Source organism: Ostrinia furnacalis, unplaced genomic scaffold (assembly GCF_004193835.3).
Source record: "Ostrinia furnacalis isolate ACB-3 unplaced genomic scaffold, ASM419383v2 OfSCF0868, whole genome shotgun sequence".
In the NCBI taxonomy this organism is placed as follows: domain Eukaryota; kingdom Metazoa; phylum Arthropoda; class Insecta; order Lepidoptera; family Crambidae; genus Ostrinia; species Ostrinia furnacalis.
The window spans coordinates 91,614-119,425 of NW_021131107.1; the positions used below are offsets into that span (position 1 = coordinate 91,614).

Sequence of the window (27,812 nt, forward strand, 5' to 3'; positions counted from 1 at the left end):
GCTTTCATTCTTTATTCAACACTAGCTTTCGCCCGCGGCTTCAACAGAGTTGAACTTTGGTTCCCCGTTTCATCCCCTTAGGGTGTCAATTAGTGAAAATCCTTTTACAATGGATACCTACGTCATCACAACTAAATTTCACACAATCTGTTCACTTGTTCAGTGGTTTGAACTCTGTGTTGATAAATCAGTCAGCCGGCAAAGGTTGCCTTTTATATGTATGTAGGTATTTATATTGCTGACAATTGATATCTCTTTGTGAAGTCCTGTCTAGACATTGCAATAGGAATGTTCGGAGTATGCACTAAGCATGTACTTAAACTGATGTTATCATGTGTCTGACTTTGTGTTTCAACTTTGTATTTGTAACAGTATTGAAAGTAACTCAACATTTAGACATAATCTTTCGATATACCTAATTTAAAGTTAAAATCATGATACTCACTCGTCTAAGCTGTTGTAACGAATCTGTGAGTAACGAATCAACTACTATTTATATCTTATAATATCTACCTTTTCTAAATATTTGACATTAAATTAGTCGAAGCTTATCACGCTTCTGTAATGTAGAGTTTTAAATAAATAATTCATGATTTGACGTCAAAGAAAATCTTAAAATTCTGATGTCACAAGGACACGGAATTGCATCAGACAATATTATATTTACACAATGAAAGGGTAATTACAATCGTAATGAATGAAACAGTCAATAAATACTAATAAAACTGTTTATTGTACTTAATTTTGTCACAACGACGATAATAACTTAAAATTATATATTTACATAGCGCAAGCTATTCTTACAATATCTTGTATTACTAAAGAATGACTTAGAATAACGAGTGGTTCGTATTAAACCGCTCGTCCTAAATTATACTGTAATTAATTATATTACAAATTAAGAATAAAATATTACAAGAATTGACCCGGCACTTTCATACATTCCACAAATAGGTACAAAATGTTTCATACAGACTTTAGAATTATTCACTATGTAGAATAGGGTCTCTTGATATAAAATTGCGTTTAAGCTCTAAGCATAGTATTTGTACATATTTCAATCAGACCAATTTTAAAGACTTGAATCTGTTCTTGAAGTTATAGACTATTCTGTATTTGCATGAGGTTGGAAACCATGATAGCAACACGTCTAATCGTTAAGCTACACCGTGCTAACAAGCAGTAGTACAAAACTTTGTTTATATTCACCTAGTACTACCAGCGGAAAAACTGTGCAGGGCACTGGACATTGTGAACATAATGCACAAGCCACGCCACGCATCGCCGCTTCAGGCAATAACTTTGGCTTTTCTGCGATTTTCATATAAAAACTAATTATTTTATGTGGCAAGAGCATAGATATGATTTAAGTTTAACAACTATAAGATACGCCAATTTTGTTACACAACAAAATTAGCGTGTCATGAATGTAAGGCGCGCCAATTTACATGTTAACATTATTGTAACTAAAATGTATTTGTAACTTTAACAGCACATATTAATAGAGTTCAAGTTTAATCCTAATGGAAGAATTGGAGGTAGTCTTAGTAAACACGAAATCAATGAAGAACAATTTGGTACTTTACAAATGCAATCACTGGGGCATCTCGGTACAACTAAGCAACAAGTTAACACAACAACAAAGTCTTTGGCCGCACCAATCCCGATGACTCCTGGCATTTTGCCGAACCCTTGGCCGAATATTTGGCCATAGGGACGCTTGTATAACGAGCGTCACTTTCGGCTTTTGTTGGAACATGGAGTTCAGGCTCCGAACCTTTCGGGGCTTAGGGTATACCTTGGCCATTGATGGAATTGGCTACACCTTTTCCTCTGGATTTTGTAACGGCATACTTGAGTCGATTTCTGGTTTTCTCGTTGCCGCTGTCGCGAGCGCCCTCTTGTGTCGTTTCTTCGTCCTCTCCTTGTGGAAGAACAGTCGCAGGTAGTGGCAGGGGAAGACCACGCATTCTCCTGCCGGCTCCTCGGCGTCGATGTACACTCCTCGCACCAGCACCGAGTTGGAGCAGTTCAGGAGCATCAGCAGAACCAGGCTGGCGATATGCGAGCACCAGTTGCTGAGTTTTGGTGTTTCTGGTGGAGAGGAATTTCCGTTTAGTATTGTTAACATTTGCTTAGCTTAAAGTGGGTATTTTAAATCTCATTCTAGTCTCAAGTTGGGGAGCAATTGACACAAATCAGCCTTGATAATGCAGACGGTAGTTTCCTCTATCTTTAGTGTAAGTAAACGTCTAGTAGGTAAGCACTTCGAAGAGCTTATCAAGTGGATTGTCAATAAATCCGATGTTTTGTTAATTACTATCATCAATTGGGGGATAATTGGGACATTCGTTGACATGGAATTTGTAAATCAAACTGTCTTAATGTAAGAAACGGATAAAATACTTTTTATTGAGGTAGAATTCGTTTCAGCCAAATTACTGCTGGATAAAGGCCTCCCCCAAGGATTCCACAACTCCTGCGCTGCCCGTAACCATTTGTTTTCGCCACCTTCGCCAAATCGTCGGTCCACCTACGAGGCCTACCTTACCCTTAGTTTACCTTCTAGATCCAACTCAACAGTTCCACTCACCAGGGAAGAAGTAAATATCCAGCATGCCCCAGAAGCCGCGCCAGACGTTGACGGTGGCGATGAAGGACACCAGGTGGTAGACATCTGCAAGCAGAAGACGAGGCGCGCCGTGCAGCCGCGCGGTCACCCAGCGGATCGGTGCTTGGAGAGAGAATGTCGCGATCACCACGGAGTAGCCCACGATCTGGTGAAGAATTCAACAGGTTAATTAAACAATGTGTCTAGGGTCACGGCACTATTCCCACCTCTCGTTCCCACCACTGCAACTTCTGTGTAGCCAGGATCTACAGCTTGACCGCCAATGAAAACCTTCACTAGGTCAAGTTTGTCCCCGGGGAAACTTAAACTGTCATTAGACCCGCAAGATTCGGCTTCCCTTCATTGCAAAGCGGATGACAGGTGACAAACAAAGGTTTAGTAACCTTGTGTAACACTACGACCCTCGTGAATCTTTCTGTCAAACTAAACGTTTAAAAAAGCTAGGCTTGTGATGTAGAGTTCTAAAGTATCTGCGTGTTACACTTATTATTATTCTGTGGTGTTACTTACTACTTACTACTACTACTACTTAGTAGAGCTTAAAGAATGTAGAAGTAGAGTCCTAGAGTGATAACCTGTTCATTTTGAGTAATTAACAAGGTAAGTACTTAAAACTAAATTCACACAATAAGAAAGTGTAAATAATGTTTAGCTTCCGAAAAGATTCCCAAATCCGCATCTTAAGCCATTGCTTAGTAATTATCAAACATAGTGTTAACAATTCTAAAAATAACGTATAAATTGTTGCAAAACAATGCATTATAAATAGCACACGAACAAAATACGTAGAAGAAGGTTTAGTAAAGTTTACAAACAAATCTGTAGACAATAACGTAGTCGGCGCCAGAGCATCATGGGCAAACACAGATGCTTCCTTATCATAATCCCAGGTGTATTTAATAAGGTTAATAAACAAATTAAAGGCTTTACGAAATAAATTAAACAACACAGTCTTTGTTTGCAGTGATGGATTCGACTAGAATGGAAACAGCCAGTAAATGAGGCTTGATAAGAAATTCTTGGTAACAGGAAACTCGATGCCGTGAATGTAACAATACTAACTAGTAAAATGTTTGTTTGTTTGTAACTATGTATCGGAGAAATCACAACTGTTTCGATTATCAAAGTAACATCAACATAATCGATACTAATCTTGAGTCACAGAATAGTCACACTTAGCCAAGAATCTAGGTAAATAAGGAAGTCAAGGAAGACTGACTCATGTTGAGACGATCGAAATATAATATAGTGATACTGAAGAAATGAAATTTAAAAGTGATGATAGAGCTATATAAATACATATACATACATACGAGTAATAATGCATCAAAGTAGACAGAAAATGTAATCGAATTGATTTCGTTTTATTTGTGTTTTAGTTTGATACTTTGTAGCAAACGTTTTTATTGTAATCTAGTTACAGTCCATACATGATTATCGTCAACTTACTGTTAGGCACATGCCTTGTCCTTAAACTAACACCCGTATTCACAAACATTACTATGAGGTCTCACAGTGCGCGTGGACGCACAGGGTGACATATGAACCAATCACACAGCTCTATTCAACGCTGTGCGTTCGATTTGCTGTTTCACTTAAGCAAGCATCGTTTGTGAATACGGGCGTAAGTCACTAAGTACTCCATCATGCAAGACCAATTTTATCCTGCTCCATAATTTGCACAGGAGTGCGACCGCTTATGAGCTTTCCTTTTTTAATACAGAGCTAGATTAGAATGTCCAACAGTGATTATTTTTTTCTATACCTACCTCAATAGCACAATAATCACAATTTCTAAAAACCCAACACGTGTTCCTACATAATTAAAATAGGTAATTGAACTCGGCTGTTTATCATTACTGTTAACGAGCAATTGTATAACAGATCACACAAATATTTGTTTATTAGGTAATAAGGAACTTCTGATAACATACAAACAAGTTAATAGAAGTCTGTAGAATTATTTACATCTGGAAATATATTTATGGAAATCCAAGTCGACATGAAAATTGGAAAAAATAAATTTATGTCGATTTCACGCTAGTTTCGTTTACAAATCTATCTGACATAAAACAAACTCGTGTTAGCTACAGCATTTATTACTTTTGATGAAAGGTAAGGAGGTAGCTGACACCCTGGACTAACATTATACATTTTATTTCGACTACCCAAAAAAGGGGGTAATGTTTTTAGTTGCGAGTAGTCCGCAACGTAGTACCATCTCAATGAAAACAATCATTGTTTGTTAGGTAGTACGAAATTCGCTGCGTCAGCTAGATATAATACTGTTTTTCATAACGCGGAGTAGTCAATGATATCTTAAATATGAAATCTAAATCTATTTTCTGAAAACAAATAGGATAACGAGTAGAATAGTTTATTTTGAAAAGTCATGTCATAAAACATAACAACAATAGTGTATTGTAATTAACACTAACCCTAGTTCCGGTTCCGGTTCTGAAATACCCAAGGACAACCAAGAATTTCCTATGTAGATACTATGGATTACCGGTTATCATGGATCTCATGTTTGAAATATTATAAATGCAAACTTTTGTGACTACTTATTTTGAACAAAAACGAAGGAAAGTAAGAAAAAAATCTCAGCAACTTTCCCTATTCAGACGACGCGCGGAGAAATATTGTTATTTGTCAGAAAATGGGTAAAACCTAGTTGCTACGGTTCGGGTCAAACATAGAACACATTACCTAAGTAATTAATGTAGGTATAATGTTCTATGTATTATTAATCCTGAAAGAAAGAAGAAGAAAANCAAGAAAAACAGTCCTGATAATAATGAGGTTCGTGAGGAAAAGGGTTAATTTGCAAATTCTACGACTACCTCACGTTTTACTAACTAGATAGATCTAGTATTAGTCTTTACATAATTATGAGAATTATATTCAGATAGTGATGACGATATTACCTTTGTTATTAAACATACAAATCTACTAGACAAATGGAAATAGCTGAGCAGTTATCATTCATGACAATATAAATAATTGATTCAAACAATTTTTTGGTCTATTTTTTTTTTTGTTATTTGAACTAGTATTCTGCCCCTTGCTATGTGCCCTTGGCATAATTATCTGTCCAAAGGCATTTTTGGGTTTATGGGCAGAGATGCCCATAAATCTTCTGAGTATGAGAATACTCAGAAGATTCATTTACTTAAGTATTGAGGGTTTGGTGTCGGCAGCAGGTCGCAGTACTACATTCTTATTCAATAACTCGATTGTGGTAATAAAACTAACTCAGAACAACAGTTCATTCAAATATTCATCAACAGACCTTTACAGTCCACTGCTGGACTATGAGCCTCCTCCACTATAGTAGAGGGTTTTGCCATAATCCCCACGCTTGGCAGGCGGGTTGGAGATCGCAGTTTAAAAGATTGATGTTTGTCAGAGAGCGCTGCTGCCCGTTCTCTGTTTGATGTGTAGTCACCCGCGGGAAGAGTAGGGGTTGGTGACAAATGTATTCTACTCTGCCGTCACCACACGGCCGAATTAAATATTATGTGGCAAAAATCTTGATTTAAATAAGGGAAGTCATGTCTGGTTTCATCTCTATATTTAGCCTATGATACCCATTACAAACTTCAGGAAAAAGGAAAACAAGAGCCAAGTGCGTCAGATTCTGCGTATCATTTGCATCTATATTTAGCGGCAGATTATCCAATTCGTCCCCAAGTGGTCCTCAGTTTCAGGAACCCGGTAATGAGGTAAACGCTCCTGAGACGATGTTTACCTACGTCTTGTTTAAAGGCAAGTGGCAGGGCCAAGTTCTTACTCAATAAAGGCCTAATTTTTTACCATTGCCATGAATTTGACGTGGAAGAATACTCCTAAACCAATACTTCATGGACATATTTGTCTGTAATTTAACACTTTAGCAGTCCATTGTACTCTGTGTTGTAGAAACCCCATGTTTCACTATACTACTAACTACAGTATTACCAATAGTAACCTATATTATGTGTGCTATTTTCTATTTGTAAAATCAAAATCCCGAATAAAGTTCACGAGAAAAAATGTGCGTTAGCATTTTTAAGTACCTACACGATGTAGAGCAACTTGGCCCTACTTTGCTTTGTGTTGTACGTCCCACGTAAAGCAATTTGCTTCAATGTCACTATTTGATAATGAACGCAGGAGTTGACTTTAGTGTATCCTTGGTTTGTATCATGAAGTAAGTTTTTGTACCCCAAGTTACAAAACATTTAACCAGGTTTTGCACAAATTTAGGCTCCACTGCAAAAAACATGTCCGTCTTCCACTCAACTTTCAGGACAAGTAATTTTTTATTATAATCATTGTCCTACTTACAAAATTATTTACCTACTACCTATTTCTTTATTTTTTGTATCTATCACTACGTTAAGACATAGTAAAAAATACTATTTCTTTGGACGTAACGCAACGTAATACTTACTTTACTACACTTTTACACTTGAGAGGCTTCCTGGCATTGAATCAAATACAATAGTTCAAGACTAAATAAGTATTTATTGCATTCATGAGACAATATTAAAAAATATGTTTTTAATTTCCGCCCCAGATTTTACCTTTAAAAAAATTTGGTACCTATTCCAAAGAAACGTAAGAGTATATACAACAAAAGAAAAATTTCCAGTAAACCATCGTCTCTCGTAGTTCAAGCACAGAATAATAATAAGGTTCAAGTAAGTAAGAAAACCTTGGAGGAAGCCTTTGTCCAGCAGTGGACTTCATTTGGCTGAAACGAACGAAGTAAGACCGTTTATAGGCGTACTTTACAGACATTATTAGATAGAATAAGTACAAAAGTAATACTTTTGATTTGGATAAAATATACACGAATAAGAGAGGCAATGGCCAAACCTTTTAGGATAGCGACAGCAAAAGAAGACAAAAGTATTCAATACCAGAAGTCATTACACTCTGACAAAAGTTTGGTACCAAAATACGAATCGCCAAATACCGAATTATATAAGATCTGTTACTGGATTATCTCCTCAAGGCGTATAATAATAAGGTCCACAAATAAATATAGAGATCCATAGTAAGCAAGGCGTGCTAGGGGGATAAGACAACGAAGGAAGCACCAATTGCTCCGCAAATGGTCAGTGACTCAATGGTACATATGACCCAAATGCGGAAAGATCACACATCATAATAAAAATACTAGCGTTCTTCTATCGTATGATCCTAGCAGATTAGCCCTAGCAAGAGCGTTATAATATTTTTTAACCTATCATCAAAAAAATGGAGTTTCTATATTCCACTGTATGTAATTTTTATCTGGCATTATCACAGAATAAACTAATAGTACTTACTGGTATTATAATGTGTTGATTTTAGACGATAAGCACATACATTATATTTGTCATCTACAATCGATATAGAGTGCCACGATACATCGTTAGATATAAAGTTCACTTGGGTGTCAGGCTTCTTCGACCTGTATTTAACAAGCGCGGCGTGGTGAATCTTAGATCAAATCATTTGCCTCTGATAAATTGGAGACCATAATATTATTCCTAACGTGGAGGCTGAATGACCTGATTATGCTAAGGAAACCATGCTTAAAACGTTGAATCTTGTACAACTGAAGTGCTGATAGCGACTACAGTGCCTACAGTGAACACAGTAAATAAATAAATCTTTGGACAATTTCACACAGCGCCAGCTAGCCCCAAAGTAAGCAACTTAATGCTTGTGTTATGGGTGCTAGCTTAACGGATATACTACTTATATACTTTTTTTTTAAATACATACATATTATACACAGTAACACCCAGACCCGTCACAGAAATTAAAATTCATCATTTCAATTTCTGCCCGGCCGGGAATCGAACCCGGGACCTCTCGGCATAGTAGTCCGCTCTGAACCACTACACCAAACGGCCGACCAAACAGTACCTCCAGTATCTAACTACACCAGGCAGTCTGCCAACGGAGAGAGATGGCGGGAGATCATATAGAGAAGTGTATCCACCCTCCACCCTCTGCCAAGAGCAAAACGACAAAGATTGCTAGCTGCTACATGTTTCTGGCTGTGATGCTGAAGATTGGAGAATATGGACGCGATCCAAGAAGTTGTTAATCGACTATGAATGACTTACCAAAGTATCGCAGCGGCGCGTATCTGACAACTTCAGGCAGTCTAACCAAAGGGAAAGATGGCGGGAGACCTGTACAGTATTCGCCTCTACCATTATAAAAATAATAAAAATAAAATATCTTTATTCTCATTCTATGGCTCTGATCTCTATAGCTCTATCTCAGATTATGGCTCTGACAGAGATTGCTGGCTGCTACAGGCTTCCAGCAGTGAGTGGTGCTGGTGATTTTAGAATTTAGGCGCGTTGATCTACCAAGCTCCTGCATTTCATGAGCACGTGCTGTGGCGATTCTTCTGCCTTTAGAGACTATGGATAACTCACCAGAGAGGTCCAGCAGGACTTGACCAGGTCGTCGGGGAACAGGAAGATGTCCAGCAGCGCCCAGGAGCCGCGCCACACGAACACCACCAGCGAGCCCACCACCGCCACCGAGAACACGCAGTACAGCACGTACAGCGCCGTCTCTCTGCTGCGTGGAGTCATTCATGGACGATGTGGCTCACCAAAGACGTCTATCAGGATCGTATCGCAGCCTACCACGTATCTGACTGCGCCAGGCAGTCTGCCAACAGGGAGAGATGATAGGAGATCGTGTAGAGAGATCTATCCGCCCTTACCATTGATGCCACACCGTGACCACGATCGCTCTGCCAAAAGCCAAATGACCGATAATGCTAGCTGCTACAGCCTTCTGGCTGTGATGCTGAAGAATTTATGCGCGGTGATCTACAACTCTCTAAATGAGCATGTGCTATGACGTTTCTTCTGACAGCTGCTTCCATGAATGAAGGGTAACTCACCAGAGAGGTCCAGCAGGACTTGACCGGGTCGTCGGGGAACAGGAAGATGTCCAGCAGCGCCCAAGAGCCGCGCCACACGAACACCACCAGCGAGCCCACCACCGCCACCGAGAACACGCAGTCCAGCACATACAGCGCCGTCTCTCTGCTGCTCTGTAAATAATACCATTCATTACATATGTGTAGCGATAGGTTTATTATTAACTAGCTTTGGGTTGCGGCTTTGTCCGAGTGAATTTCAGTCTATTTTAGTCCCCTTTTAGAAAAACGAGTTTAAAACTGTCTTTTATTTTTCATTTCCGTACCAATTATTAGATATAATACCTGCCTTGTCTAAAAAAAGATAATTATGTTCTATGGCAGGCATGTAGATAGATAGGTACAAATATGCATTCCTATGACCCTTGCGGGATCCGAATCCGTAACTATTAGGTTTGTAAAGGAAAGCGCGAATTTTACGTAGCAAAAACCATGATTTCTGTGATTTATACATTGTTTTAACATCACCAGTAGATGCATTATATCAATACCAATAATAATAACAGTAAAGAAAACAATAAACATGCATTATTAGCGCGACAGTTTGTAAACATCGTAGAGCAAACGTAGACGGGCGTAATCTTGCGCGCTACTACGTAACGCTACGGCGTAGCAGCACAGCGACAAGTCGCAATGATTGATTTTCGTGGTGCTGATGTAGTATTGATTGAAAAGTAAGCTGAAATAAAATCTTAAGCCTTATAAATAAAAAAATGATTTTTTTATTTATAAGGCTTGTATTGTTTTTATTTTTTTTATTTTAATTAGGTTTAGTTTAGTTAAGTAGTTATTATATTATTTATTTAATTTATGAAATACTAGCTTTTGCCCGCAGCTTCACCCGCATGAAATTTAGTGCCACAGATTCGCATAAATTATAGCCTATATGTTAATCTGGGTTACAAATTATAATACTGTAAAGTTTCAACCAAATCCGTTCAGTATTTTTTGCGTGAAAGAGTAGGTAACAAACATCCACACAAACTTTCGCCTTTATAATATTAGTAGCATTTTAAATAAAACTGTCAGCTGAAATAAAAAAATGTAAACTATCCTTTACAGTGTTTTAACTACGAAGCTATGAGAAATAAGATTTCACAGAACTTACCTAGCATTGAAAAACAATAAAACAACTATTTAAAACAAGGTATAAAGTAGTAAATGTGTGTTTTGCAATTATTGTAAGTTACATTTTTACCTTAAGCTACTTAGCATACTTATGTAAGTATGCTGAGACATTGTAATTTATTGGATCACGTAATTTTTAAATTAAATGGGTACCCATTTGCAGTTCATATTAATTAATTATTGGATAGTACTTGTAATTTAATTTATCATGCTGTGTATACTTATTTTGGCTTACGGTCCAGTATGTAATTAACACTTTTTCTTTACGATGAAGCCTAGACTGTAAACTGTTTGTATACCTATTACAAATAAACAAATAATATTGGCATAGATTGAAAACTTATTAGGCTCATTCAGGGCTCTCTCAAATTACACATTTGTCGTCAGTCTCTCTAACCATATTTAGGTACTAAGCTCGTAAAAAGTATTCGATGACGTACCTAAAACACTCGTAGTAGTTACCTACTTTCTTTAACTTAATACATTATCAGTACAAATGAAAATACCAAAACCGTTGAACCGACGACCTCTAGCGTATGTAGTTAGTCGTATTTCCATCACACTACGCCAAATCGGTTAAGTTGTACATTAAAAAAACCATAAAACTTTTCACTGTTTATACTACGTGACACGAGCGTAAAATCTAAATCAGCTGTTGAAAGTGTGATCAAACGACAAATTATTAAAACTTGATTCAAACAATGTTTAGTGTATTTTAGTACAACTCCATGACATCATAATATTTCACGTCAATTACTTGTCCATGTGCTAATTTCCACATAGTTTTTCGTTCCCGTCATGTTACTAAAGCGGTATTTTCCAGCTGAAAGCCAGTGGTTTCAATAGAACGATTACAACTAAATTATTACACTATTTTCACGTGTAAGTTAATTTACGATGTAACAACAATGAAAAATCCCGCATAGGTATGTTACTTAATTATCTTGATTTATTATGTATTCGCAAGAAGTAAAAACAAAGATTGACGCGGATGTAAGAATTCGATTAAGTAATTTAATACTTTAGTTTGTTTTTTTTTTTAATAGAAGTCTCGTGGCTTTACTGTTGATTTGAGGATTTAATTTCGGAATTAGAGGTTAATTTCCACCGATAATATTCATGTCTAAATCTAAATTAGGTAATCTACTCGTATGTAATATTTGATTTCGATGGTCACAGAAAATAATAACTTATTATTATTTATACGTTTATTTTTTTATTTGATGCTTTATAGGAATTTAGATATACTCGTAGTTCGTACCCACCCGTAATAATGTCAAAATTGCATTTTAAATAAACCTTTTGTTATTGTTACGTAATTTTTTACATTATACTTTATCGATCAATTTGATCAAGGCATGTAAGATGCCCATGAAGACGGCAAATGAAAATAATTTTATTCGTATTTATATTAGGTTGAAATAACCTATCTTCGGCTTTTGAAGCACACATAAATGACTAAATGATATGAGTTGTGAACTCCTATAAGAGTGTCCTTGGGGCTCAAACACAAACAGCTCTATTGTCGACACTTTCGCTCTCGTTTTCTTCTATTTCATGTTTAGTACAGGTCCTACTCAGTTTACTGTCTTTTTTCTTCTTCACGTAACTTAACTATAACTAAACNAAAAAAGGGGAGATTCTATATTCCACTTATGTATTTTTTATCTGGCATTATCACAGAATAAACTAATAGTATTTACTGGTATTATAATGTGTTGATTTTAGACGATAAGCACATACATTATATTTGTCATCTACAATCGATATAAAGTGTCAGGATAGATCGTTAAATATAAGTTCACTTGGGTGTCAGGCTTCTTCAACCTGTATGTCCAGGGTGGGGAATATTAAATCAAATTAACGAGGTCGTTCTAGAACTGGAACACCACCAGCGAATCCACCACAACACCGTCTCTCTGCTGCATGTATTGGTAAAATGGACAAAGAGAGACTCACCAAAGCATCGCCGCGTATCTGACAACTCCAGTCAGTCTGCCAAAAGGGAGAGATGGCGGGAGACCTGTATTCGCCCCTACCATCGACATTGATGCCTCACCGTTACCACAACCGTACTACCATTATGGGTCTAACAGCGATTGCTGGCTGCTACAGGTTTCTGGCTGTGATGCTGAAGATTGGAGAATTTAGGCGCGTTGATCTACCAAGCTCCTGCATTTCATGAGCACGTACGTGTGGCGTTTCTTCTGCCTTTAGGCACTATAGATAACTCACCAGAGAAGTCCAGCAGGACTTGACCGGGTCTTCGGGGAACAGGAAGATGTCCAGCAGCGCCCAGGAGCCGCGCCACACGAACACCACCAGCGAGCCCACCACCGCCACCGAGAACACGCAGTCCAGCACATACAGCGCCGTCTCTCTGCTGCTCTGTAAATAATACCATTCATTACATATGTGTAGCGATTTACGCCTTACGAAATACCTGCCTTTTTTATATGCAGGATGCCGCCGCGACCGCACCGCATCGTGTGGCTTCTCACTCACTTAAGCAAGCATCGTTTGTGAATACGGGTGTTATACTAATTAGTAGATAAGGTCCCGTCACTCGCTAGTTCTAAGACAGAGTTGCATTTGCAGTTACGATGTTAGCGCCTCTTTCGAGTAAGGTCCTGTTACTGGCCAGTACAGACGCGCCAACTAGTGAGCGCCAAATAGCGCAAATTTTAATATGGTAGCCCTCATTGAACAGTTGCAAGCAGACCTCAACGTATGTGAGTAGGTACCTACACTATGACTACAATTCATTATTGTCTTCAGTCTCCACTGCTGGCTTACGATCCTCTCATAACTACCGGAGGCTTGGCAAATCCAGGATTTAGCCTGATGTTCCCTTAGTCTCTACGACACCTATGCCAGATTTGGACAGTTAATCCTGTTGAGGAAAGCTCCTTGGTTGGTCCCAAAAGTTATATTAATTTACATTCTGTGGCAGGCAGGCAAAGCTAGATATTTTCTATCCTATCAAATTGTTTCCCGCCAACTTTCCGGGATCCGAATCCGTAACTAAGTTTACAGTAAAGCGCAAATTTTACGTAGAAAAAACCATGATTTTTGTGATTTATTTATACATTCTTTTAACATCAACAGTAGATGCATTATATCAATACCAATAATAATAAAACATAGTAAAGAAAACAATAAACATGCATTATTAGCGCGACAGTTTGTAAACATCGTAGAGCAAACGTAGACGGGCGTAATCTTGCGCGCTACTACGTAACGCTACGGCGTAGCAGCACAGCGACAAGTCGCAATTATTAATTTTTGTGGTGCTGATGTAGTATTGATTGAAAAGTAAGCTGAAATAAAATCCAGCGTGGCAATGTCACTAGCCTCCCCCAAGGCAGAGATTTTTTTATTTAAAAGGCTTGTATTGTATTGTTTTTATTTTTTATTTTAATTAGGTTTATTTAGTTAAGTAGTTATTATAATATTTATTTAATTTACGTATGTTATATTATAAATAAAACTGTCAGCTGAAATAATAAATTAATAATGTAAACTATTCTTTACAGTGTTTTAACTACGAAGCTATGAGAAATAAGACTTCACAGAACTTAAGTACTTACCTAACATTGAAAAACAATATAACAACTTTTTAAAACAAGGTAAAAAGTAGTAAATGTGTGTTTTACAATTATTGGAAGTTTTTACCTTTTTACCTTAAGCTACTTAGCATACTTATGTAAGTATGCTGAGACATTGTAATTTATTGGATCACGTAATTTTTAAATTAAATGGGTACCCATTTGCAGTTCATATTAATTAATTATTGGATAGTACTTGTAATTTTGCGCGCTATAAGAGACTGGATCCCACAACACAGGGAATCCTAGTGTGGGAAGCAGTGCCTTACTTTGTGTAGATGTAAACTTTTTTGAAACAAATAAATTTTTATCATTATTTTTTTTATTATTTCATTTATCATGCTGTGTATACTTATTTTGGCTTACGGTCCAGTATGTAATTAACACTTTTTCTTTACGATGAAGCCTAGACTGTAAACTGTTTGTATACCTATTACAAATAAATAAATAATATTGGCATAGATTGAAAACATATGCCTAATATGTTGTTTTCTTTCAGTGCTCTCTCAAATTAGACATTTGTCGTCCGTCTCTCTAACCATATTTAGGTAGGTACTAAGTGAAAGTATTCGATGACGTAACTAAATACTCGTAGTACCTAACCTACCTACTTTCTGTTACTTAATACATTATCAGTACAAATGAAAACACCAAAACCGATGAACCGACGACCTCTAGCGTATGTAGTTAGTCGTATTTCCACCACACTACGCCAAATCGGTTAAGTTGTACATTAAAAAAACCATAAAACTTTTCACTGTTTATACCACGTGACACGAGCGTAAAATCTAAATCAGCTGTTGAAAGTGTGATCAAGCGACAAATTATTAAAACTTGATTCAAACAATGTTTAGTGTATTTTAGTAAAACTCCATGACATCATAATATTTCACGTCAATTACTTACTTGTCCATGTGCTAATTTCCACATAGTTTTCGTTCCCGTCATGTAACTACAGCGGTATTTTCCAGCTGAAAGCCAGTGGTTTCAATAGAACGATTACAACTAAATTATTACACTATTTTCACGTGTAAGTTAATTTACGATGTAACAACATTGAAAAATACCGCATAGGTATGTTACTTAATTATCTTGATTTATTATGTATTCGCAAGAAGTAAAAACAAAGATTGACGCGGATGTAAGAATTCGATTAGGTAATTTAATACTTTAGTTTGTTATTTTTTTTTAATAGAAGTCTCGTGGCTTTACTGTTGATTTGAGGATTTAATTTCGGAATTAGAGGTTGATTTTCACCGATAATATTCATGTCAAAATCTAAATTAGGTTTCGATGGTCATAAAAAATAATAACTTATTATTTTTATTATATATTTATACGTTTATTTTTTTTTATTTGATGATTTATAGGAATTTAGATATACAGGTTGTTCGTACTAACCCTTTTGTTATTGTTATACGTTATTTTTTACATTATACTTTATCGATCAATTTGATCAAGGCATGTAAGATGCCCATGAAGACGGCAAATGAAAATAATTTTATTCCTATTTATATAAGGTTGAAATTACCTATCTTCGGCTTTTGAAGCACACATAAATGACTAAATGATATGAGTTGTGAACTCCTTTAAGAGTGTCCTTGGGGCTCAAACACAAACAGCTCTATTGTCGACACTTTCGCTCTCGTTTTCTTCTATTTCATGTTTAGTACAGGTCCTACTCAGTTTTCTGTCTTTTTTCTTCTTCACGTAACTTAACTATACAACTAAACATTGACAAGGCAATCACAGAAACAGACGATTATTCAAAAACGTCAATACCAACCGTACGGAACATAGTAGGTACGTAGAAGAAGTCCTGCGGCGAATCCACAGCCACCGCGAAGGGTACAGCACAGATGTTCCGCAAAGTCCTCAGCGCCGCCAGCGACAGCGTGGCTGCCGCGGTTGTCGAGAGCAGCGTGCGCGCGTTGTCGCCTGTACATTCGTTCAGCAGGTTCCAAACGCCACGCCACGCGCCCACGCACGCCACGCCTGCCACGCACGTGCAAAGCCGTGACAGCACGTAGTATGTTAACCGCCCTCGATCCGGGCTCAGATGCTCCGTCAGCTGTGTCTGCAGCACGCACATTAGCAAGTCCACGCACAGCCCGAAAGCGGCACAAGCGGCCGCGCTCGCAACAGATTCCTCTGGCAGCACGTAAAGGTCCATGAGCGTCCAGGTGGACTTCCAGTAGGTGACGACGGCGGGCGCTACCACGACGCTGGCGAACAGCGCATCCGCGCATGCGAGCAGCGCGGAATACGCGCGCGAGCCGCTCGCGAGCGTGTCGGCGAGCCCGGCTGTGCTCCCGCGCATGGCTGTGGCAGTAGTGCCGCCGCTACGTTGCGCCGCCGCAGATTACGCGGGGTAATTGCATTATCGTTCCGCCGTGACGTCGCCGCGCGTTCCCGTGATTCTTAGATAACGCTATTGGATGCTAATTGATGGATGTGCGGACGCGCGCCGATAACGGGGTCTATAACCAGCTAATTGCACTTCAGTAATCAAGTTATGTTTATCAACACTCATATGGCAGTAAAACACACTTTTGAGTGATGCTCCGAAATAGTTAATAGAGCTGAGAGTTTAAGTCGACAATCTTCTAACATAATACAAAACTACAAACCACATCTCGTTCCAAACTCTTGAAGTAAATCACCACGAAATTAACAAAGCAAGTTTCAAAACGTCACCGTCATTTCAATCACGAAGGGAACGCGCAAAGTAAGCATTTCCTACGCACTATCCCGGCATCCTGTTCACGGAGCACGTCACTATTTCACACAGATCTCTTCGGCGGTGATGGTGCGATGCTGTTCGCTTGAGGAGCTGGAGACCAGCGCAGGAGGTGCGAGCTGGTCCGGGGTCGGCGCGCACTTGACCTGCGCTCCAGTTTGCGCACAACTACTCTGCTTGTCCAGGGCTGCCACTATGTAGGAAATATTGCCGCAATGTATAAAACTACGCGGAATTTAATATTCACGAAAAGTTTTCTCAAGTGTGGAAAATGTGCTGAAAGTCTATTCGAAATGAGATTCAGATTTATATTTTATTGCTCCTTGCAACAAATAAGACGCCCGCTCATATTAGTTTTTATGGGGTACCTATTTATTTCTGATTAAAAAAAGGTCATACTTACAATACCTAGCCGAAAAACAATAATCAATTTAGCTGCAATGTTGGTCAAATGCGAACATTAGGCCTTCCCAATTCATCATCCATCAGCCATCTTAGAGAANTAGTTACCTATTTATTTCTGATTAAAAAAAGGTCATACTTACAATACCTAGCCGAAAAACAATAATCAATTTAGCTGCAATGTTGGTCAAATGCGAACATTAGGCCTTCCCAATTCATCATCCATCAGCCATCTTAGAGAATGTACAATATTTCAGTCTCTGGTAAGGTAAATTATAGGACCTGATCCTGCAGTTCAGACTAAATGATCAGTGTCCTTACCATGAGTTTACGTTAGGAGTGCTCACTGGCGACAGTGTAAAAAAATTACATTAAATGTATATCAGATTTTACAGCGCCTAGCGCCTACTTTGGAGAACTAAAATCTTCATAGATTTTTGAGGCACTCGCTAGCGAACACACCTAACGTAAACTCATGGTAAGCAAACTGATGATTCTTGTGTTACAATACACGTGCAAGAGTCAGCCCTACGCGCGACAGTGGTTTGAAGTTTCACATCCTGCACGACGCTAAACGGTCTTCCAATCGTGGATCCTAATACACTACGGCCATGTAGCACACGACGTTTGTTGTGATTTTGTTAATGTTTATTTACTTTTACAGCCGTTAATTTAGATAAAAGATCTTATGTACCTACACGGCTGGGTTGCACTATCTTAATTTAACTTTGACAAACGTCAAAAATCTGTCAAAGTCCATACAAAAAACACCGGTTAACGTCATAGTTACGGTCAAAGTTAAGTGGTGCAACTCGGCCTTAGTGAGCAAATAAATAATATGAATATGAATAATTTCTGGTGGTATGTTGGTCACGGGGTTAAGCCCCGCTGGGGACAGTTATCAATGTGGTGGGCAACATAAAATATTTTCAATCATGATAATGTTGGGTTCCCCCAAAGTTTCATGCCCATTCTAAGATTAATTTACGGATCTAGTTTTCATATAAAATCCATGATTTCGGAGCGTCTTAAAATCTATTCAGATTCAGATTATACTTCATCAAACAAAATATAGGAGGATGCAATAAAATGCAGTTTGTCTTTTTATTTATTTCTCTATTTACCATAATTATAAATGGAGAGCAAGTCGTTCTTTTAACTAACGCGTACATAACAGTGTTATTTCATATTTGGAGTTGGCAATGGCCTTCGTCAAGCCAACTGCTGTCAATGGGTCCACAATACAGGCACATTCATCTCACTTGTACAAGTCTCATCAACAATCAGGAACTCTATTCAGGAAAACTGTCAATTTTCTACACACTGCGCCAATTGCCACTTGTATGCAAGATGTCGGATAGCCAACCATTTTGGTAGGATTCTTGAGCAGAAGAAAAGGGAAAAATACTTGATAATAAACATACCTAGGTACTATCTTGATTTATCGAATCTGGATTCTCTCAAAGATTAAAAAAAAAACTCATTCAGCGCTAAAAAGAGAGACAGACAGTAAGAACGATACATGTTTAGCTAAAATTATTAGCATGCAAAAGTTAAATTAGAAGCACCACAATATTAGCTACGATTCTAAAGAAGAACAAAACTACAGGAAGTCAAAGAACTCTTTTAAATCGTAAAGTGTCAGTGATAGCAACCATTTTACTCAAATGTTTCTTAAAATTACAAATACTTAATGTTCTAAATTCTTTGGGTATTTTATTATAGATTTTAATACACATGGTTAAACAGCTATTTTTGTACTGCACTGTTTTTGGGGTGACCTGAAGTACCAACCTGTTTACGTCTCTACTATTTCTTGGATAGTAATCACATGCCCGTTTAAATAAGTGCTTGTGCAAGTGTTAATTGAGATCTTGGGACTAAAACGATTTTCCCCAAGTTGTAACCTTGTTGCTTGTACTTTTATCTGTGGGTAACTAAATAAACTTTTAACTAAAACAATGAGCCTTTGTAGCTTTGAGATTCCTTTTTTTAAAAATACTTAAGAGTGAATAGAAAAAGTACTAACTTAACTTTTACAGCGCCGTGCATTGAGATAAACATTTGGGTTCCGCCTTGAGTCCTTTAATAAGACAACAAAGTAGCCTGGGGTCCCGATTCTGCATCATTTGCTATCTTTTTAGTAAATCTACTTCCATCTTTTTCACTGAATACAAAGGGTCAAGTCTGATTATATTGAAAATAGCTTTCGTGAAATTTTGTTTGTCACAGAAAAACTTTATCGCGCGCGTCCCTGTTTCAAAAACCGGGATAAAAACTATCCTATGTCCTTTATAAATAAGCTTTACAGCTTTGCCTGACCAGGAACATAAAAACCCTGGCATAGAGGCGCGTCAATTGCATTTGATAGTGCAACACTGAGTACAGTCGTACCTGTGTTAAATTAATAGGCTAACTTTATGTACAAGGATTCAGGATTACGGGCTAATTTGATATTTTCATAAATTAACGAAAAAATATTATTATAGGTAACCTGATTTAAATAAATTAAATGAAACCATCAATCGAGCTAGTAGAATTTATTTTATTATTCATCAATAATCAAATTCAGAATTTGAATATTCAACTGCAATGTCTGCTCATGAACGCTTCAAACTCGGTACTTCTTTCCCAATCCCATAAAATTCAACACTTAAAAAGTGACAAAAATTTTTAAAATAGGTAGTTTAAACAAACNTACCTATTTATTTCTGATTAAAAAAAGGTCATACTTACAATACCTAGCCGAAAAACAATAATCAATTTAGCTGCAATGTTGGTCAAATGCGAACATTAGGCCTTCCCAATTCATCATCCATCAGCCATCTTAGAGAATGTACAATATTTCAGTCTCTGGTAAGGTAAATTATAGGACCTGATCCTGCAGTTCAGACTAAATGATCAGTGTCCTTACCATGAGTTTACGTTAGGAGTGCTCACTAGCGACAGTGTAAAAAAATTACATTAAATGTTTATCAGATTTTACAGCGCCTAGCGCCTACTTTGAAGAACTAAAATCTTCATACATTTTTTGACGCACTCGCTAGCGACTCATGGTAAGTACACTGATGATTATTGCCTTACAATACACGTGCTAGAGTCAGCCCTACGCGCGACAGTGGTTTGAAGTTTCACATCCTGCACGACGCTAAACGGTCTTCCAATCGTGGATCCCAATACACTACGGCCATGTAGCACACGACGTTTGTTGTGATTTTTGTTAATGTTTATTTACTTTTATAGCCGTTAATTTAGATAAAAGACCTTAAGTACACTTAGGCTGGGTTGCACCATCTTACTTTAACTTTAACAAACGTCAAAAATCTGTCAAACTCCATACAAAAAACACCGGTTAACGTCATTGTTACAGTCAAAGTTAGGGGGTGCAACTCAGCCTTAGTGAGTAAGTGAATAATATGAATATGAATAATTTCTGGTGGTATCAATGTGGTGGGCAAGATATTTTCAATCTTGATAATGTGGGGTTCCCCCAAAGTTTCATGCCCATTCTAAGATTAATTTACGGAACTAGTTTTCATATAAAATCCATGATTTCAAAGCGTCTTAACATCAATCTATTCAGATTCAGATTATACTTCAGCAAACAAAATATAGGAGTTTGCAATAAAAAGCAGTTTGTCTTTTTATTTATTTCTCTATTTACCATCAGTAAAAATGGTAAAGCAAGTCGTTCTTTTAACTAACGCGTACATAACAGTGTTATTTCATATTTGGAGCCGGCCATGGCCTTCATCACGTCAACTGCTATCAATGGGTCCACAATACAGGCGCATTCATCTCACTTGTACAAGTCTCATCAACAATCAGGAACTCTATTCAGGAAAACTGTCAATTTTCTACACACTGTGCCAATTGCCATATGTACAGATGCAAGATGTCGGACAGCCAACCGTTTTGGTAAGATTCTTGAAATGCAGAAGACAAGGGAAAATTCCTACTAATCCTACTAGTCCTACGAGTACTAATATTATAAAGGCGAAAGTTTGTATGGATGCCTGGATGTTTGTTACTCTTTCACGCAAAAACTAGTTACTGAACGGAGTTTGATGAAACTTTACAGTATTATTGTTTATAACCCAGAAAAACATAATAGGCTATAATTTATGACGATCTGTGACAAACTAAATTTCACGCGGGTGAAGTCGCAGGCAATAGCTAGTACTTGATAATAAACATACCTAGGTACTATTTTGATTTATCAAATCTGGATTCTCTCAAAGATTAAAAAAAACACACTTTCTGCGCTAAAAAGAGAAAAATAATACTTCAGTTTTAAAATTACCTAATTGAGATCTTGGGACTAAAATGATTTTCCCCAAGTTGTAACTTGTTGCTTGTACTTTTATCTGTGGGTAACTAAACAAACTTTTAACTCAAACAATGAGCACTCTTCCTTTTTGTAAAAATCCTTAAGAGTGAATAGAAAAAGTAGTAACTTAACTTTTACAGCGCCGTAACAAGCAATTTGCATTGAGATAAACATTTTCGTTCCGCCTTGAGTCCTTTAATAAGACAACAAAGTAGCCTGGGGTCCCGATTCTGCATCATTTGCTATCTTTATAGTAAATCTACTTCCATCTTTTTCACTGAATACAAAGGGTCAAGTCTAATTATACTGAAAATAGCTTTCTGCCCGCGACTTAGCCCGCGTGAAATTTTGTTTGTCCCAAAAAAACATTATCGCGCGCGTTCCTGTTTCAAAAACCGGGATAAAAACTATCCTATGTCCTTTATAAATAAGCTTTACAGTTTACTATCATTTTTACTAAAATGAAAATCCCAGTTTCTGCCTTAGACCTTCCTTCCTTAGAGATTTCGAAGCAATCATGAAATGGGATCATTTTATAGGAATGTATAACCCACTTAATTTTAAGCTGCATGTGTCAAACAAGGCTGTATGTTACTTTAATAAAGACAAATAAAATAAAATAAAAAATAAAATTATCGGATGTTAGCCACATACGAGTATTATGTATTTAAAGGCACAGCACTGATACATTACTAATTATACAATAAATCAACTTTTATTTATTTTACAACAAACATCTACGTGTTAGAAAAAGATGTTGAACATAAAATATTTTAAAGGCTGAGTAAGTACTAGAGTACCCAGACGGACCCTTAAAAAACAGAGCCCTCAGAATCGGGCCCATAGTCCAAGCAGAATTATCCACTTTGCTTAATGCGCCAATACTGCGCGTCTGCCAGTTTCGATTTAGCCCATTAGCCGGTTACTGCCAGGGTCAATAGATTTATGACGAGCTGACCACTGGATAATACTACTGTTGAAGCAGGAGACAAAAATAATAGCTTTATACGAGAAGGCAGTAAACCCTTGGCAAGTCCTCCTTAGATGTTTGGTCTAAGCCTTAGAGCTGTTCAAGACTTTCTTGTAAAATGTGGTCCTAAAAAGTACGTAATTAATTGTTTCTTAGCAGTGGCATCACTACAGGGTTACAGGGCTACAGGCAAATGCCACGGGCTCCCGACCCGAGGGGGAAACGGGCCATGTCCCTAATGCGCTAAGGCCCCAGAAAAATAACCCCAGATAGCCACGCCAAGGGCCCCATGCACAGAATTTGCCATGGGCCTCGGATGGTATAGTTACGCCACTGTTTACTTACACTACGTAAAAGGGAAACACTCCACGAGTTAAAATGTTTTACAAAGTTATTGTGTCTCACAATCGTAACATCAAAGTAAAGCTCAAAGTCTTCGACAAAGTAGGTAAATAAATAGGTACCTACCTACAACAGTAAAGAAAACTGTTAAATCCGTGCATGTTAGACTTTAAAATTTTAATTGCAGGACATAAAAGTGACGCGTTTTAAAATGATGGTTCGTGACAAATAAAAAATAAAAAATTAGTTACAATCTTATTATTCAGTAATCGCCGAAATGACACATATTTATAACATACTAGCGGCCGCCCGCGACTTCGTACGCGTGGATCCTGTTTTACCCCCTTTTCCCGAATTTTCTTTTCTATAAACCTCACGGAGCCCGAGACCTTTCCAACGAATGCAAAACCGTGGAAATCGGTTCGTGCGTTCTGGAGTTATAGCGTCAGGGAGGAAAACCCGACTTATTTTTATATAGTAGATTTATAACCTGAATAAATTATATTATAGGTACTAAAGCACAGATCTACCACGTATAGATCGTTTCATCCACGAAAACGCGCCCCGCCAAGTTTTATCCGAGCAATCCGAGCATCATTACTGTAGTGTGCGTGGGCACTCATGTATAATTCAGCGTGTACCGATAACATTTAAACATTAGCGGAAGAATGGTGGGGCGCGTCTTCGCGGATGAAAGGATCTATAAAAGTGCAGGAAAATTAAAATCTTCCTAGCATGACCGACCACGAATTCTCGAAGTAAAACCGGTGATCGTGTTTAAATAATTTTAAATAAAATACTCACAGTGTTCTTAAACCTCGTGGTGAAGATGTAGGTGGCCTCTTTCCCATCGGTGAAGAGGAAGTACGGCGAGGCCAGGAGATTGCGGGAAGAGCGCAGGGTCGCAGCACAGAGGTAGAACAGGATTGTAAAGGCTGCCGTGAGCACCGGCCTGGAGAAAAACAATCATAAAATCACTTTACCATTTATAATGCTCTCTCATGACTTGATCCACCTAGATGTAACGATGTCTTGCAATGGGACCAATAGACTTTCAATCGCAAGGAAGTAAAACATAACTTGTAGATTAGCTACTTAACTATACATACATAAGCTTAAATAGCTACATACAATCAGCAGGAGGCCCTAGTTAGTGTATGATTGAAGAGGATGTGGTCACATATAACACTAGTGCACACTTACCGGCAGTATAGCGCCTATGGTAGCATCTAGCAGACACCAGCCTCCTCTCCAGTGCATAAAGTTGGATAGGATGAAGATGAAAGTATACACCCGAAAAAACGCACGCTTGGTCTACTTGCCTATGAGTATCATTATCGTCCGGCAGTATGGCGGCAATGGTAGCGTCTCCCTCCAGCACGGTAATACTATCTATACAGTATTCCAACTATGCCATATTTTTGAAATAAATGTCAACAGCCCCGCGGTACGTCACGGTATGACAACATGCGATAGGGCTGCCCACCTACAGTACCCATTCTAATTACATCTGTCTACTTAGAATTTCTATCTAGTTTTGTGATTGTAATTTTTTTTTATTTAGACAATCAAAATACTTTGTGAATGGAATAGGATAAAAATGCGTGTTGTTTTGTGTTTGTACATTTAATTTTTATTTCAAATCAAACCAATGACCATTTTTGACTGTTAATAACTTGTTTTTGACAAATTGGACCGTAAATGACGGTAGTCAAATTCAATCACCTTAGTCATTTTCAACACTAGCTAGGCCATCGACGTCCGTTCGGCACATTCGCGACACCCCTAACCCTAACTTTTGGATTTCGACTGCGTCCCGAGATTTGAAATTCGAAGGAAAGCTCGCGTTTCGTCGGTTTATATGAAGTTATAATACTGTATGATATTATTACCGTGCCTCCAGTGTCCTAATTCACGTATTTTGACAGTTAAGATCTCACTGACGTTCAGAAGTCGTCCCATTGAAAACAGTTCTAAATCCGTATTCACAAGGGTCATTTTTATACAGGGTGTTAGGTAAATGGGTATATGACCCGACACTAGCCTATGTTAACATGGGCATATAAATGGTATGGTGAAGTCAGAAATTTGATATCATAATTTTATTTTTTTAAATTTTCATACAAAATAAATTTTATTAAATCCGATTTGTATGAAAAATAAAATAATTAAAAGGAAGATATCAATTTTTTGACTTCACCATACCATTTATATGACCATGTTAACATGGGTTAGTGTCGGCTCATATACCTAACACCCTGTAGAACGATTACTCGATAGGATCGCAACTCCGCGATTGACAACATTGACGTTTAGTTACGTCATCCCATTGAAAAACATGTCATTGAAGTTTTGTTACGTGAATGACGCTACAGGTAGAGGCCCCTCCAGTGCATGAAAATAATATTCTCTAACAGTATTGGTGGATCTAAACGTCTTTGGTCTTCTTACCTATGAGGATCATCATCGTCCGGCAGTATGGCAGCTATAGCAGCATCCAGTAGCCCCCAGCCGCCCCTCCAGTGCATGATGTTGGATAGGATGAAGATGTAAGTATACACTCTGGATAGCTCGCGCTCCTTCAACCAGTGTTCCTTAATCCAAGCATCTTTTAGAATTTGTCTTGCGCCTTTTATAATTGGTCTGCTTACCTATGAGGATCATTATCGTCCGGTCGCATGGCCGCTATGGTAGCATCCAGTAGTAGCCGCCTCTTCAGTGCGTAAAGTTGAAGGATGAAGATTTAAGTATACAGCCAGGATAGCGCGCGCTCCCTGGACCACACCCTGGACCTAGGAATCTTTGTCCAAGCGCCTTTTAGAATTGGTCTTCTTACCTATGAGGATCATTATCGTCCGGCAGTATGGCAGCTATAGCAGCATCCAGAAGCCCCCAGCCGCCCCTCCAGTGCATGATGTTGGATAGAATGAAGATATAAGTATACACTCTGGATAGCGCACGCTCCCGCAGCCATCGGCCGGCGCGGTGGTCCTCTCTCCAGGCGCCTACCGACCGGGATAGGAGGGCGGACCTGGAAGATAGAGAGAGAGACTTGATTTATTGTAATTAATCCTTCAAGCTCCGCGAATCCAGACACAATAGATAAAATCAATTATTACGCGGTAGCCGGCTACCGCTTGGGGGCTGAGAGGTTAAAGCACCATCGTCTCTTCACTACATATAAAACAGAGTCGCTTTCCTTTTTGTCTGTCCCTATGTATGCTTAGATCTTTAAAACTACGCAACAGATTTTGATGTGTTTTGTTTAATAGATAGAGTGATTCAAGAGGAAGGTTTATTAGGTATAAAACATGCATATTATAAAAGAGAAAATCCGAGAAATTCCATTGCAACCATGCGAAGCCGGGGCGAGCCGATAGTTCTTAATATTTTGGGTAGTTGACAGAATTAAACAATATAGCCAAGATATAATGAAAAGAACTGAAAATCAGAGCTCTGAAAATAAACAGTATTCTGTTGACAATGAGTCGGCGAAAAAGTGAAGAGTGCATTAACTTGTGGAGTATGCACACTTATGTTCGCTCGTATCAGCCAAATGACGTCAACCGCTGGACAAATGATGACTACATAATGTATATCGTCGTAGCGTCAGTCATTTGGTGTAGTGATTCGGTATGGACTACTATTCCAAGAGGTCCCGGGTTCAATTCCTGGCCAGACAGAAATTGAAATGATGCATTTTAATTTCTGTGATGAGGCTGGGTGTTACTATGCATAATATGTATGTATTTAAAAAAAAGTATTTAAGTATGTTTATATCCGTTGTCTAGTACCCATAGTACCTACAAGCTTTGCTTAGTTTGGAACAGGAAGCGTAATGTAAAATGTCCAGGGATATTTATTATTTTTATATTAATTCAATGACATGCAAATTCCAAATATTCTGGTATGCAATCAAAATCTGCATAAATCATCTGATATAATCACATCAATAGATATAGTTAAATATTTTTACCTGACAAGCGCGAAACTGATGTGTATGACGATCCCCAGTACATATATCTGGGCGTAAGGGAAGTAGGGGGCGTGCAGTTCCATCAAGCCCCACGTTCCCCTCCATACTGACACCACCAGCGGAGCGACGACAAAAGCGGAGAACACGGCATCCCCTGAAATAATGGCATTTGCATGCTTTTAGCGTTAAGTCCACCTTTTGTACGATATTTATTCTGCAATAAAGTAAGTAGATAACATTTTATAGAAGACAGACTCTATTATACCACCTACACAAAAATTTAGACGGTCTTATCGCTAAGGAGCGATCTCTTGCAGACGACCCAAAGAAAGGACAAATTGTTAAAGGGGAAAGCAAGCTTACCAGTGTCTATGGTTTAACTCTCACATAATAATACAAAAGTGCGTTCAATATTTTCTAAATTGCAGAGAATGGTCTTACAGATAGATATAAAGTATCTATCTGTTTACTTTCTGCCCAATCTTAAGTAAGATAATTGTAAATACTGATGTGAAAACTATACTTACACGCGCCATAATGCAGTTCGTTGCAGTCGCACTCAGTTTGCACTTCTTTGACTGACTCCAAAGACAATGTTTTCTCCAGATTTCTCGGCATCACCTCGGGCAGCAAGTTTTCAGACGCACTAGAAGCCATCTGTAACAGTTTTAGTTATACGTTATACATAAAAGCATTGTTAATTCTTAAAAAAAACAATGTCGCGGCAATACACAAGTA

General features: G+C 38.1%; 1 protein-coding gene across 3 annotated transcripts; it reads right to left on the reverse strand.

Moving 5' to 3' along the window:
• Positions 1-1,484: 1,484 nt before the first annotated feature.
• Positions 1,485-27,737, reverse strand: fusl (transmembrane protein fuseless). Of its 3 annotated transcripts, XM_028301136.1 has the most exons (7): positions 27,602-27,737; positions 27,075-27,228; positions 25,935-26,129; positions 23,903-24,050; positions 12,942-13,094; positions 2,594-2,777; positions 1,485-2,094 (listed from the first exon to the last, which is right to left on the reverse strand). In XM_028301136.1, the coding sequence occupies exons 1-7, from the start codon at positions 27,729-27,731 to the stop codon at positions 1,820-1,822; spliced, it is 1,239 nt and encodes a 412-aa protein (XP_028156937.1). In that variant the 5' UTR covers positions 27,732-27,737; the 3' UTR covers positions 1,485-1,819. The 3 variants fall into 3 exon arrangements, with proteins under 3 accessions (XP_028156937.1, XP_028156939.1, XP_028156938.1); XM_028301138.1 differs by lacking the exons at positions 12,942-13,094; positions 23,903-24,050; positions 25,935-26,129; positions 27,075-27,228; positions 27,602-27,737 and adding exons at positions 9,540-9,692; positions 16,101-17,019; XM_028301137.1 differs by lacking the exons at positions 23,903-24,050; positions 25,935-26,129; positions 27,075-27,228; positions 27,602-27,737 and adding an exon at positions 16,101-17,004.
• Positions 27,738-27,812: the final 75 nt, after the last annotated feature.

Bases quoted from the DNA above. Each gene is read 5' to 3' on its own strand.
- fusl (XM_028301136.1), bottom strand. From the start codon at position 27,731: ATGGCTTCTAGTGCGTCTGAAAACTTGCTGCCCGAGGTGATGCCGAGA. The intron at 26,130-27,074 runs GTAAAAATATTT...TCTATCTTCCAG, and splicing joins ATCAGTTTCGCGCTTGTCAG to GTCCGCCCTCCTATCCCGGT. The intron at 24,051-25,934 runs GTAAGAAGACCA...GTTTTTCTCCAG, and splicing joins GACGATAATGATCCTCATAG to GCCGGTGCTCACGGCAGCCT.